Raw genomic sequence first — 15,041 nt, 5'->3', positions numbered from 1 at the left:
CTGTTATATCCCCTGTTTCTAAACCTTGCGATTTTTAAAATAATGACTACAAATAGGGCCTCTTTTTTTCTTGATCCATCATCTAAACATTACTCATTGCTTTGATCTGAATATAAAAATTCCTTGCAAAATTTCTGGATGATATTTAGATGTTACTGAGATAAACTTCTCACTCTCTGAGACACTTTTAAGGTAAGGTAATGACTCTTGTAATAGTATCTGTGGTGAGCTTTACAATACCACACATTAGAGAAAGAGCTATATGGTATATTTAATGCTTTAAGTAAGTCATTTTATATGAGCAAGTCTATAAACAAGGAAAAATGTACCTTCATGATCAAGTCAAAAAGAAAGCAAAAATACAGTACTTTAATTTAAAAAGTAATTTAATGAATCACTTTATGACCGAAAGAAAGATCAATATTCAGTACTTCATTATGCTTTCCCTGAGCACCCACCCATACCAATGACATCATTGTTTCCATAGAAATAAATGGACGTCAAAGAGGAACTTCATGTTCAGGCATGTATGTAATGGTAACCAAGGCAACCAGTCTCAGGGAGAATAAAGACAAAGACCAAGCAAATAAGACAAATTGTAGAATAACACACACACACACACACACACACACACAGAAACACATCCAGCTTAAAATAAATTCCCTCTAAGAAAACGACAAAATGAACCATGCACTTATAACTGGAATATTTAGAATCTAAACTTTATTACTTGCTACTAATTTGAGTTCACTAAACTAATTCATTTGTGATTTTATCACTTGCAAAATGCAGGAACACAGACCGTGAGCTCGATATTATGCAAGTTGCCGTCTTAAAGTAGAGCCTCCATTCACAGTAGTAGCACATGAAGTAGGGCCTTGGGATATAATTTTTCATCCTGCTTTGATGGCCTCATATACTCTACAATCGAAATTAAAAGAATGAAAGACCTAAATAAAGAGTTCCATTATGTTTCAATTTAATCTACATAAAAGGCTAGGCGTTGAACTCAAAAGATAGTTTGATGTTATTCGTCCAAATTAGCATTCCTGAGAAACCACAAACACTCGTATCTTCATCCCTCTTAAGGAAGCTTGATTCTGCAAGGTACTGAACAGAAAATAATTATCAAAGTTCTACCATGTCCAGGTGGTCATGATGCATTGTCCCAAATGATCCCAGATTTTGGTGGGTAAGCTTTACCCTCTCCAACCTGGCTTATAAAGAACGGTATCTTCCATCACTGATAGATTGTGAATGGGGTGTCCTCTCATATATTTTTCTGAATACTCACTTTGAAACCAAACCTAGTGGTCACCACTAATTGTTCAGCAATGGTAGATGAGTTGAGGCATATTACCAGAGCCTTTTTGCCAGATTCAATCTTGCCTGTGACTGCTTAGATGCAAAGACACACTAAACAAGTAGACTATTCTGTAGTGAGTATATACAAACTCTCTGTAAAAGCTTTTGAGACCTGAGTTCTATATTGCATTCATTTAAAATTCCCTGATGCTCAACTAGCTGGTACGTTATTTTTCAACATGTCATATGTTGTTTAAAATCATGATGTTTATAGCTAAAGGCTTCTAAGATTTTATGCTAAATCCCTTAGTAAGTGAATGATAAAAAGATGTATTTGAAGATATTTTATGATAAATAGCAACTGGGATGTTTTGGTACCAAGATGATGGCATAGTATCACAAAAAACAGATGTTTTCTAAAGAATCGCAGTGGGTAATTTTCAGGTTGTGCACTACTACGTGTGCAGATTCAAAGTAACTTCACAGAGGCAGCCAAAATGGCTCCACTGCTTTTCCTGATAGAAAAACTCTGCATCACATATCTTGCCGCAGCAGCACGGTGGATTGCTATGTATAGAAAAGCCCTGAGGCATATTCAATCAGGCAGCCGTCCCTTGGTGCTGTCTGAAGCAGGAAATACACCCAGGTGATGCAGGAATTGGAAACTACAGATTCAGAAGAAGTCCAATGATACATTTATCTACTCACTTGTGCAGAGAGCCACACAACGCTCTCACATTTGGCAATTTTTACTGATAGAGCATTTCAGTCAGCTCTCGCAATTCAGAGAAATTTCTGAGCCTGAACCCTAAATAAGACATCTGAAAGTATAAAAGGACTCCCCAGGACTACTCTGAATTAGTCAGAAGTGCAAGGAAGGATATTGCCTTAAACTTATTGGGGATTCTCTGGAGTCTAATCCATAAGCTACATAGAAATGGGTACAATAGCTTAGGGCAATGGTAAACATCACGATTTATACTAAAATGAGTATATATTGCATTCCATTTTTGTTTCTCTTTTCAGCAAACTAAACCTGAATATTCCTTCAGTGCAAAACCTGATCTGCTATATAAAACATCATTTATGGCTCTGAATAGAAATGACATAGAAACATTATGGAAGCATAAATACAATGAATATATTCAAAATACATTGTTGTTCATTAATTAATTATTTCACTTATTAAATCAAGAATATTTGAGTAGCTACCACTATAAATAATTTTGTTACACAAAGGAATAAAATGGTGAATATGGCATGGCTTGATTTTAGAAGCTTATAGCATGGAAGGAAATAGATACTTGCATAAACACTGGCCTGATGCAAGAATAGACAGGATTTGGTCACTACTAACACTTGTTAAAAACTCAAAAAATTACTTTCATATTTTAATTTAATGTAATAAAAATTATAAAATAAAAATGATAGTTCCATTGACTGAGAAGCATTACAGTGTAATAAAAAGAAAGATTGGTTTTGGTGTCAGAGTCCTGGGTTAACATCTTTAGTTATGTTCCCTGTTGGATGGGTCAATTTGAGTAAATTAATCAAAGTATCTGAGCTTTGAATTTTGCACTCCTTAAAGTATATATAATAATATAGAAAATAAAAATATAGATAATAATTTCCAGGTTTATGTCTAAAGCACTTCTTGAAGCGTCCGGCATACAGTTACATTTAATACTTTTTAATAGGATATGAGTGTGTAGTTTTGGGATGAGAGAAAGGTAAGAAATCTAGCTTTAACCCTACTGCATATGAGGTGAAGGAGGGAGTATCTTTATCTTCAATAAGATATTGGAGTAGAGATATGACCTCCAGGGAACAGTCAAGAGTTTAGCAACACTCATGCTAAGCGATGATGAAAGCATTAGAGTGGAGGAAAATGCCAAGAAAGAAAATGAAGGGATGAAAAATTTAACCCTTAGTTAAGTCTACAGTTAGGGATTACAACTAAGAAATAGAAGCAATAAAAAGATGAAGAGAAACTGGTGTCAGAGTAATAGAAAATGGAATGGGGTACTTCATGTTGCAGAAGTCAAGGACTGATAGCATCCCAAAAAGGACATTCAGCTCACAGCAGTTTCTCAGAGCCTATTGTTCACATAGCCTTCCAATTCCATGTTCAGTGACATCACATAGAGAGGTTAAAGTCATCAATGTTAGGAGTTGTTATACCATGGAAGCTGGCAAAGTTATACCCTACAGTGTAGGGCTTTTTCTCCCTTGAAGAGTTATTGAACATTTGCCAGCATGCCACTGGCTGAGGACATCTCTTCTCTGTCATCCCCCTCTGCTACTTCTAACATCAAATAATGTGGAAGCATGAAGCAAAACTGAGAAAATCCAGAGATTTGGCAATTAGTAAGTCTTTGGTAACCATGAAGAAGGCAGTTTCAAGTGGCAGGAGGCAAACTGGAGGTATGAGCAGGTGCCAAGGAACTAGAAGCCACAGAAAAAGTGGGTCACATTTGGAATTTCAAAGTTAAAGGAAGAGAGACAAAGTGAGAAGGAGAAGCAGTGGAAAATAAAAGCATTTTTAAAAGGAAAAAATCTGCAAAAACTAGTATTTTATAATTGAACGGGGAGGTTGGTTTGAATCCTAACTTAGTGACATGAAGAATTTAGTATTGATGAAGATTAAGGAGGTAGCATATATAAAACACTCAAGAAGATAAGTTAACTTACTTCAGGCAGAACACAGAAACACATATAAATACTAAAATTATTATGGAGTTAAGATACATAATAGGGCAAATATCAAGAACTATTGAGAAGAAAAAAAAAAAAAGAACTATTGAGAAGAAATGGGAGCAAAAGCATAAGCTATAATTATGTCCTTGACAGAAAAGAGAAATATTAAATTTGGGGAACTGTGTTTTAAAATTGTATTTTATTAAGAGAAATAAGCAAATCTCTGTCAGGTATGGTAAATATAACTTTTTCTATATTGAGATTTGCCTTACAAAGCATGACAAAAATCCAGCCTTCATCAATGCATCAGTTGTTGCTGTCTTTTGTGGCATAGCTATATGACATTTGACTCAAATCCTTAAATGTTTACACTTTTATTTCCTCAGCATTTCTTTCTATGTCACTGTACTTCTCTTACTCAGCAAGTGAACATATTCTATTGAAGGCAAAGACACAAAAGGGAACTTGCAAATGTTAATTTAACTACAGACTTTATGAAATTATGTCCAAAAATACACACTGAAAGCCACAAAGGATTCTCAGCTTAGTAATAATTCAAGAGAAAATGAAGTATTTTTTTTCTGGAAATGTTTGAATGAAAAAAAAAATAAGTAGAATAAACAAATTTCTTTCCAGGATGACCTAAGTCCTCCAAAAGCTGGAAGTGATTGTGGATTGCTTAGGTCTCTTCCAGGTTTATATTATCTTCTATCTCTTCAGTGGTTTGAAATACTTCTTCCACTGAAATAGTTCTTCTGCTTGTGTTCAGTGTTATGATTTAAGGGGTGATATGCAGAATCTCTGCGCTAATGCTTAGACAAATCAAAAGGAAAGCATGCTCCTGAGAGTTTTTGTTGAACTATTCTTAATCACAAAACAAATTCTCTCAGCTTTCTCATCTCAATCACAATTATTTGACACACAGTTCTCATTCTTACTCCTCTACTCTTATATTTTTTAATATTAACTTTATGATGTTATGGGTTCATCTCTGAATAGGAGCATGAGGCTGTCAAAAGCATAGAGTTGTTAATTTCTCAGAAATGTGTTTTGGTCTCCCTCTATAAGTGGCAGTAGCATCAGTAAGCATTTAACCTATCAAAAGTTAACAGTTTCCAAAGTTCTAGCATTTCTCTAAAAGAATTATGTCTTTGGTTTATCTCCCAGATATTAAAGGACAAAGAAAAAGGTAAAAGAGCAATAAAAGAAGTGGTGAGATGTCAAAAGAAATGAAACAGGAATAGAGATTTAAAAAATAGTTTTCCAAATTTAGAGTGCTTATTCCCAGAAGCCAGTAAGATTCATTAGATAAAGCTCTAGATAATGAAATGCAACATGAATAAAAGCAATTCAGATCTGAGGAAAGCATTCTATGTCTTTTTTTAGCTCATAAAACATGAATTGCATAAAGAATGCAATTGGTTAACTACATTTGGATAATTACATTTTGCCACATTAAAAGATTCATAACCCACCTACTTTCCTCATAAAACTATAGAAGCAATGTTTCATTTTAAGTATAATTAGCTGAAGAAATATTAAGGCAAATTTGCCTTATTAATGATTATTACATGTGTTCTATATTCAGTACATCATTTACAATATCCAAGTGGGCCTTATATCACCTGTAATTGGTAACTATCTAAATATTGTTGAAGATGAAGTTACCATTATTTTCAGAAAAGAAAGGAGGCTAACATATCAAGGGGTCCCTATTCCTTCCAAAGGGAGACGGTACTTGGTTAAAACTTTATGTAAGATTCTCTTGGAAAAGTCTCTTTGGAAATAGCCAGCTCTGTTTCCTCTAGGAATAACCACTTGGAAAATCAGGGGTTAAGCATAAGCCAGAGGATAGAGTACTCATTCCTTGCTAGTGCATCCACTCAGTCTAACATCTTAGGAGAACCTGCTGGACGAGCTGTTGTCACTACCTCACTAACTCATTCACTAACCAGTAAGAGAATTCAGGTCACCTGGCTATAAATCCAGGCTCATTTCATTAAAGTATAGCCACAGATTTGTTTCAATATTAAGAAGTTTTAATAAATGCTGATTTAAATCTTATACTTAGCTGGACTACGGTTTTCTAAAATTCCTGGTTGTTTGTGATCCCTCAAAGTAAGCCTTAATGAAGAAAATCTAAAATCTAAATCAAATATTGGTGTCTCTAAATCCATTTTAAGATACCCTTATAATATTTAATGATTATTATTATTTCTACTTGATTTTCAGATGTAACAAGATACATAATGTAGGATTAAAGCAAAGATCATAAGAATACAGTGTGCTACCCCATGAATTTCACTATGATGTCATTTTTTTCTTTATCCCATCATTTCAAAAAATTGAGTATCTTTTTGGAATTAAAGATGGTAGCAAGAAGCATTATAGTATTATACAAAACAGACTATGGTATCTAAATATTATGTCACTGTGTCAAATCTCTAGTGCAAACAATGAAGAGTTCAGAAATTATTCTACACTTTTTGCTACTGGCAGGGAAATTTCCATATAATACTTTCCCATTTTTAAAGAAATTATAAATATAGCTCTTACTCTAAAAGCCCAGCAAACTATACATTTAAGTACCATGGCTAGACCTGGACAATGCCATACCTGTAAGCAGAATCCAGGACTTACTGTGTGAGCCAGAAAACCATAAGAGTTCAAGGACATTCTTTTTATCTTTTGCAAGAGATATTTTCCAAGGAAAATGAAATGTTGTTAAACCATAAAAAAAAAAAAGCTGACCAGCCAAGATTTTTTTCTCATTTTTTCCATGCATTACCATTCTGCCATTTTCTCAGAAGAGAAACCTTGAAATCATTGCTGACTTTTCCCTTACCTACATTCTTTCTATAGTTACACTCAGTTATATTACTAAAAAATTACTATACTGTATTTCCTTTTCCAAAGTCATTCAATGTCACACAGTTGTCAAATTTATCTCTTCCTCTTAGTAATGTATATTTCACATACATTATTTCATTTAATCCTCCAAGTATCCAATAAGCAAGAAAGTATTTTTCACCTCATTTTGCAATTAAAAAAAATTATTCCTGGAAAAGTCAAGTAACTTGCTTAAGGTCATAGGGCTAGTAGATGATAGAGTTGGAACAGGAATCTAGACAAGGAAGCATAACCACTATGCTCTGGCAGTCATTAAAGGCTCTCTCTACCGACTTCAAAACACATGTATCTCTGACCAAATCTCCCAGTAATTACTAAAATGCTCTTCCCTCCAGCCCACATATTGTCTTCAGTAGTCTCTAGAAGTCATTGGTATCAAAAAGTACTGAAACGCCCTTCCAATCCTCTCCAATTATTCAAATACTATCCATCCCTCAGAACTAGGATGTGTCTTCTGACAGCTCCTCCCACTTGACCTTTTATTAGTTAATTCTGAAAGGACTTATCAATTGTGCATATGGATAGAACTGTGTCAAAACATACCTGGGTCTGGATCACAGTTCTATATTTAATAACCATGTAATTCTGGATAATTTAAATGCATTCACCCTTAGCATACCGTGAAAACTGAATAGCTACAATGTTTTCCTCACAGAGTTTGTTAAAATAAATGAGATAGAGTAAATAAAATGCTCATAATGATTAGCTGACACACACAGTAAACATGCAATAAATTGCAAACCTATTGCTATTCTCATTTTCACTTATTTCAGTATCTAATCATATACTTCCTTAAAATATAGCAACTCAAATCTTGGGGTGGCTGTGTAGCTGTCAGTTTAGCAAGTAACTCTTGATTTTGGTTCAGGTCATGACCCCGGCATCATGAAATTGAGCCCCATGTTGGGTTCTGTGCAGGGTGTGGAACCTACTTAGGATTCTCTCTCTCCCTCTTCCTATACCCCCTACCCCTTCTTAAAAAAAAACAACAACAACAACAACAACAGTTTATCTCAATTCCCAGGCCAAATAAAACTTGGCCTTAGGGAGAAAAAAAACAAACACATTTTTCATTCTGCTTGTGATTTTTGTAGCTCTTAATGCTCTAATGCTAAGAACTGATAGTCCTAGTAAACGTGTTAAATGTATAGACGAATTAAATACTGAGAATAAGGATTCAGAGGAAAGATACTAAATAAGTAGGAAGAATTCCATATAGAATTTTAATTAATGTATAAAAGCAAATAAAATTAGCTGTTTGAGGAATACCTACTTGTCATTTTAAATCTAGACCTAAAATAAAATGCTTGGGACACTATAGCTGCTGGTCAAAAATGAGGAGGGGCAAATTTATGTCTAGAAGATAAAACAAGGAATCAGATCCTCATTGATTGAGTGTGGACTACAAAAAGACTTATAAACACACCATACCAGTCATAAGTCTATAGGGAGAGTAGCTTCTGATATAAAAATATATTACAATTAGTAATATTGACTTCCTTAGGTTTCCACAGTCAAGGTGGCCCATTCTGGCAGGACAGTTAAAAAATCAGCATTGACAGACCTACTTGTGCCTGTGGTTGAGGTGGAGCCCAGTGGGATAGAAGGTCATTTAATAAGAAGTGACCTTTTAGTGTCCTTCATAAGTAAGTGCCCTTACTGAATAAGATGGAGAGAGCATAGTCTTTTTTGTTAGGCAAAAGCCAATGGAAGATAGTGGCTATCTATTTGTCATATATACTATTAATCCACAGAAGGATAGGTAAAGAATATCCAATTTAGACCTGAGAATATCTTAGCCCTAAAATCTCCAGCATTTCCTCTTGTAAAATCCAAATTTTTTAAATGAGCTACTTTACTAATATTTTGTTGATTCTGTTTTCTGAATTAAAGCTCTAAATAATAAATAAATAAATAAATAAATAAATAAATAAATAAATATCTATCTATCTTCAGGAAAACTCCAACCAATTTTCATTAAATTTCACATGAAAACCTTGGCAATGATTAAACATCTTTGTATAGCATAAATGTATTTTCTTTCAAAAGAAATACTCTGACAAACGTATTTCCCTTAAAAACAGATTCCAAGTTTTGTAGCTTTGCTTTTATGTAGGAAATGCTATTTCATTAGAAAAGTTGAGTAACATTTCTTATAACTTAGGGAGATGGTTAGTTTAAAAAGTGACATTCTCAGAAATTTCCAGAGAGAAGCTTTTTTTTTTTTTAACTTTATAAAAGAATAAGAAATGGCCAAAAGTACTCAAGAAAAATTTGATACTATTACTAATCTCTTCTTTAACTGGATTGAAGCTGAATAAAAAATGCTAAGTGAAATTTTGGTAGTATCATGTGATAGCTTGAAAAAGGAAAAGAAAGAGTGAAAGGAGCCCCTTACCACCCTTCCCCCCAGTCCTGACCACACCTCCTGGTTCTGCCACTCCACAGCACAGTGGATTTGGTGTGGGTGGGCAGAGTATAATAGTTAAAGTACAAGGACTCTAAGATCAAAGCCCATGCTTCAAACCTGGGTCCATGAATTTCTAGCTATAGGTGTTTAAGCAAGTTACTTAACCTCTATATATTAGTATTAGTATCCACCCCAGAAGTTTTTGTTGAAAGTATTAAATAAAGGTAATTTTTGTGATGCTCTTGGAATAGTGCCTGGCCCAGAATAAGCGCCAGATAACTGTCTTTAAGACAGAATAAAAATAGAACAAAAGGAAAAGGGAGAAATTGAAAAAGAAGGAAAATGAGTGAAAGAGCCCCATTGTAGACATTGGCACACATAGAGAGGAACTGTTGGAAAGTGTGCCCTCTGAAGAAGTGAGATAAAGGAAATGGAAGCCACATGGGAACCGCCAGGCCTCGTTATCTCCCTTCCCTGATGCTGGTTCCTTCCCTCTGCATGTCCTACCCAGAACTAGTATCAGTGTGGTTTGAAATAATTTTTTGACTTGTATATTGATCATATTTAAAAATCAACTCCTTCCTGAGAGAAAAAAAATTGTACAATTGGATTTTTTTTCAAGGGAATGAAAATTAGTATACATCTACCCTTTGGTTTAAGTGGTCTAAGAGGTAAAGACTCCCATAGATTATTTGGAATGGCTTTAGGCCCATAGACCATGCATAATTTTCCAAGCATTTAATAACACAGTTCAGAGTGGTGTTTGTTAGCCTTAGCCACAGTAAATTGAATGATAACCTCTAGAAGGACACCTAGGGATTTTCCTCCCTGCTTCTGAGTATTTTATCAAACTCAGACATAGACTTAGTCCTTTGTGATTTGGACTGTGCAAAAGTGAATAATGGACAAGTAGGCTGTTTGTTGGCTTCCATCAAGATTTGGAGGAAGACAAAATATAAACAATCACAATTAGAGAGGTTAGATGCTTAACAAACCTGAGAGAATAAATAACACTCTGATAAATAATTCTCAAGAAAACATTTTTTAAAATAAGGCCTTACTAAGAAAAAAAGTCTAGCTTTCAATTAGGCAACTTTATAAAATAATTATTTTTAAAGTAGTTTTAGATTCACTGCAAAATTGAGAGGAAAGTACAGAGATTTTCCATATATCTCCCACTTGCACATATGCATAGCCTACCCCATCAGCTTCCACCTGAGGGGTACACTTGTTACAGTTGATGAATCTACAATGATACATTATAAGTACCTAAAGTCTCCTTGGGTGGAGTTGGTGTTATATATATACTGTGTTTAGACAAATGTATAATGATATACATCCATCACTATGATATCATATTGACTATTTTCACTGCCCTAAACATCCTCTATGCTCTGCCTATTTATATCTCCCTCCCGGTAGCTGGCAACCACTGATCTCTTTACTATGTCCATAGTTTTACCTTTTCCAGAATGTCATATATTTGGTATCATATAGTGTGAAACTTTTTTCAGATTGGCTTCTTTCACTTAGTAATAGACATTTAAAATTCCTCCATGTCTTTTCATGGGTTGGTAGATCATTTCTTTCTAGCATTGAATACTATTCCATTATCTGGATGCACCAGTGTATTTATCCATATACTTGCAGAAGGACATCTTGTGTGGACAAAAGTTTTTAACTCTTTTGGGCAAATACCAAGGAGTGTTATTGAGAGATCATATGCTAAGAGTATACTTTGTTTGTTAAGAAATAGCCAAAGTGCTTTCCAATATGGCTGTACCATTTTGCATTCCACTAGCAATGAATGAGGGTTCTTATTATTCCACATCCTTGACAGCATTCTGTGTCATCAATGTTCTGGGTTTTGGCCATTCTGACAGGTGGTGGTATCTCTTTTTTTTTTTTTTTTTAAGATTTTATTTGTTTATTCATGAGAGACACAGAGAGAGAGAGAGAGCCAAAGACACAGGCAGAGGGAGAAGCAGGCTCCATGCGGGGAGCCCTACGGGAGACTCGATCCCAGGACTCCGGGACCATGACCCGAGCCAAAGACAGACACTAAACCGCTGAGCCACCCAGGCATCCCAGGAGGTGGTATCACAATTAGACATCTTTTTAATCAATTTCTTTGAAATATCAGAAGAGGGATCCCTGGGTGGCGCAGCGGTTTGGCGCCTGCCTTTGGCCCAGGGCGCGATCCTGGAGACCCAGGATCGAATCCCACATCGGGCTCCCGGTGCATGGAGCCTGCTTCTCCCTCTGCCTGTGTCTCTGCCTCTCTCTCTCTCTGTGTGTGACTATCATAAATAAATAAAAATTAAAAAAAAAAAAAAGAAATATCAGAAGAGTATATCCCAGCATAATGTCTTTTTTCCCTTCTTAAAGGCCTGTTATCTTTAACTCATTCAGCAAAAACTGATTTGTAGACTGTAATGTCCTTTTTAGTGTATGGGGTTAAATATAGTCTATAAGGGGGAAGTAGACTATATGGGAGAAATAAGTCCTGGATGCTCCTGGCTAAAGAGTCTGTTGAGTGGAGGTCTTGATTGGACACCCAGGTTCTAGGAACCCTGAAGCTTCCACTGCAGCTGCTTGGATTCAACTGACTTGATTTGACTCTTCAAGCTTCATGGAAAGGTTGCCTTGTTTTGCCCATCTAGCTGGCATAGTTGCTTCAAAATCAGAAAATTTTCTCAAGAAATTAAAACCCAGCTCTATGTCCAAATAGGAAGTGGGGAATATAGTTTCCAAATCATCCTTTAATCAAAGAAATGACTTTTTCTTAACTGAAATATCTTGAAAATGCTTTCACTCATGTGAGAGAAAGCTACAGGACATTTTATATGTGCTCGTCACCGGAATAGTTTCATTTAAGTCAATAAAAATGGACTCTCTTTATGGTAAATAGAGAAAATATTTATCTAACTTAGGCGTAACAGTTTACATTTGTTTTAATATCAATAAAAACAACATTTGCATGGCAAATATTTACTTTATACCAAGTGTTGTTATTCTGTATTTGATGTCTATAGTTCTTACTGTATACAAAATTGTGAAGGAGGCAATGAAACTCTTAGATATTTCTGGCTCTCATTACCAGTTACCCCGCACTATCTACCTCCTTAATGCTTGTCACCAAACATTATTTATCACAAATGACTAAGTCTATGACTGAAGACTGATAAATACTTACTATTATGTCCTGTTCCTTTATTCTGATTTGGCCCCATTTCCTCCCTTCAAAGTTTATCTCTTCTCTGCCTCAAGTTCTTATAGCCCTGCCTACTGATTGACTAGATATCCAATTTGGTCCATTTATTTGAGCAAAGATCATGTTAATATGCAATCCAGTAGGAGAAACATCAATATATTTTAAAGGTTCTTGATGCCTTTAAAGAGCGATGTGTGTATTCAGATAATGTTGATGGTTATGGGTGCAGTGACTTCAGTTAGTGGATCCTCTAGGACACTCCCTTATTTAATCTCTGTATGTAGTATAGGTTTGATCACATTTGATTTACTTGGTCTGTAATTTTTTTACTATTTAATTAGACAAACAAATCTTACCTCAACAGCAACATCTCCAGCTTTTCCTCGGTGAGGAATTTCATATGCCTCCATCTGTTGCTTTGTGAGTCGTACTAACTTTTCAGCTAGTTCCCTCCAGCCTTTTCCAAGCTTGACAGCTGAAGTCAGAATAGCAGCCTCTTGGATGAGATGTGCTACTAACCCTTGGCAATCCATCTTCAGCAGAGCCTGCAGCAACAATTACATATCATAGTTAAAATCAACTAATTTGGGCTTTCTCTTGTAAGTTAAAATTTTCATTATATTTTCTAGAAACTGGCAACCTCTTTCTCACCACATATATATTTGAGGTTTCTAAATTCAAAAAGCTGATTTACTTTTAAACAAATCCAACCAGCAAAGTACAGAGGATATGACTAGACCAAAATTAGGGGAGATTTAAGCCCAACTCTCTGACTAATTATAGGGCCCTGGGTAGGCTACTCAACTAATAATGTTTCTTAATGTACTAATTGGAAAAGGAGGAAGTTGAACTAGACACTTCCAAAGATACCCTGAGATTCTGAAAGTCTATAATTTATCAACCCAGGGATGATTATTCACCCTACAAAAAATAATTCCTTTCCTTACCAGAGAATTGGCTACAGGATTTCTCTAAAGAATAAGCACACTAGTGCTGGTAAATATTATTCTACTTTTCATCCTAATGTGATCTAAAACTTCCCAGAATAGTTCCTCTTGCATAAAAATGAGATACTTCTACGACTCTGAACAAAGCTATTGATATTTATGACCTTAGAAAATTAACTCTCTCCCTTCACCATCAGTGTAATTGCGTTAAATAGAAACCACAGAGTATTAAAGATAAAAAACTTAGTCTTCAGCAATGCAAAATGGAAAACCATCAATTTTTCCCTCCTTTCTCTCTTTCCTTCCTTTCCCTCTTTCTCTTCCTTCTTTAGTTAGGCCTCTGAGCTTTGTCAATCACCATGTATATTTCAAGCAAATCTATGAGTTTCCTTTTGCCTTGAATATATTTTTAAAACATGGCATTAGGTCTATCTATATCTCTTCCCTGTTCATACAAGCAAATAAACAGGTATGGTAGTGCCTTGTCACTTAACAGCACTTAAAAGCTTTATGTATCACTACGAAACAATAAGTAAAAATGAATGGCCAAGTAAGGCAACTAGTAAAGTCCATAGAGTATTCATTCCTATAAGAACATTAGAAAGACCACCCATGGTTTTTATACACCGACTGTACTGGTCCTTAATTTTATGGTGAGGAGTTATGAACTAAGGAAAAAGCAGCATAGAGCCAGCAGGCCCCTGAAGGTGCTTTTAGTAAATCGTGGAATACTTTTAACAATGCTTATTCCAGATTGCTGTTTTATGGAAAAGAAACCTGCACTTGGAGTTACAAAATCTGAGTTTAAAATTCAATTCCACAAAGGACTTTAGATAAATCACAAAACATCTCTGTCTAATGATTTTTTAAAGTGGATACAGAGGTAATACCATCTTCTCTAGCTGCCTATCTTTGTGAAAATTGAATCAGATATTCAAGCGCTTTAGGAAATGTCAAGTGTCAAATATATAAGGACAACCAGTCTCAATGTCTAGATAGGACTACTTTTTGAACCCACTATCTTTATTAGTTCCCTTCCAGCACTCCAAATTAATATATAGTTCAACAAAAAATGTACTTATTGTGCAAATAAAGTTTCAAGAGATGGTCTCTCTATACTCCACACTTCATCATCTTCTGGTCATATAACCAGGCCAAGCCCCTTCCACACAGGAATCCTGAAGCTTCCACTGAGGCACAGTAAGAGTTTTTAGGAACTATTCCCTTGAATGTGTTCTCCATCAGCACTGATTAGTTAGTTACCAAAGCCACTCAATTAATTAGCATACACCAATATAGTGCAGGTATGATTAGGTTTAAACTTCCAGACCATTTGGCCAAAAAATAACTTTTTTTTGGTCACTAGGAGAAACAAGAAGGCAATTTTCAATTCAAGCCTTCATGAGTCCATGCTGAACACGAGCTAATGCAGAGGTAATGAGATGTAATGAGCTGCTGCAAAATGCACATGCAGCTTCACACAGGTACATTAGCCAATGACTCTAAATGGCCTAGATGGAGAATTCAGCACCCCATCATAAAACTAGCTATTGAACAA

General features: G+C 35.3%; 1 protein-coding gene across 7 annotated transcripts in view; it reads right to left on the bottom strand.

Moving 5' to 3' along the window:
- Positions 1 to 15,041, bottom strand: part of MACC1 (MET transcriptional regulator MACC1) — a 78,116-nt gene that overhangs the window by 18,066 nt on the left and 45,009 nt on the right. For 6 of the 7 annotated variants that reach the window (XM_077856602.1, XM_077856600.1, XM_077856599.1 and 3 more), the window contains one exon: positions 12,893 to 13,081. In XM_077856602.1, the coding sequence (XP_077712728.1) occupies positions 12,893 to 13,081 (189 nt within the window). Of the gene's footprint in view, positions 1 to 802; positions 922 to 12,892; positions 13,082 to 15,041 lie in introns of all 7 variants that reach the window. The other variant, XR_013356779.1, reaches the window with a different exon arrangement.

The sequence above is a fragment of the Canis aureus genome, chromosome 18 (genome assembly GCF_053574225.1).
Source record: "Canis aureus isolate CA01 chromosome 18, VMU_Caureus_v.1.0, whole genome shotgun sequence".
Classification (NCBI taxonomy): Eukaryota; Metazoa; Chordata; class Mammalia; order Carnivora; family Canidae; genus Canis; species Canis aureus.
This window is presented reverse-complemented; position numbering and strand designations above follow the sequence as displayed.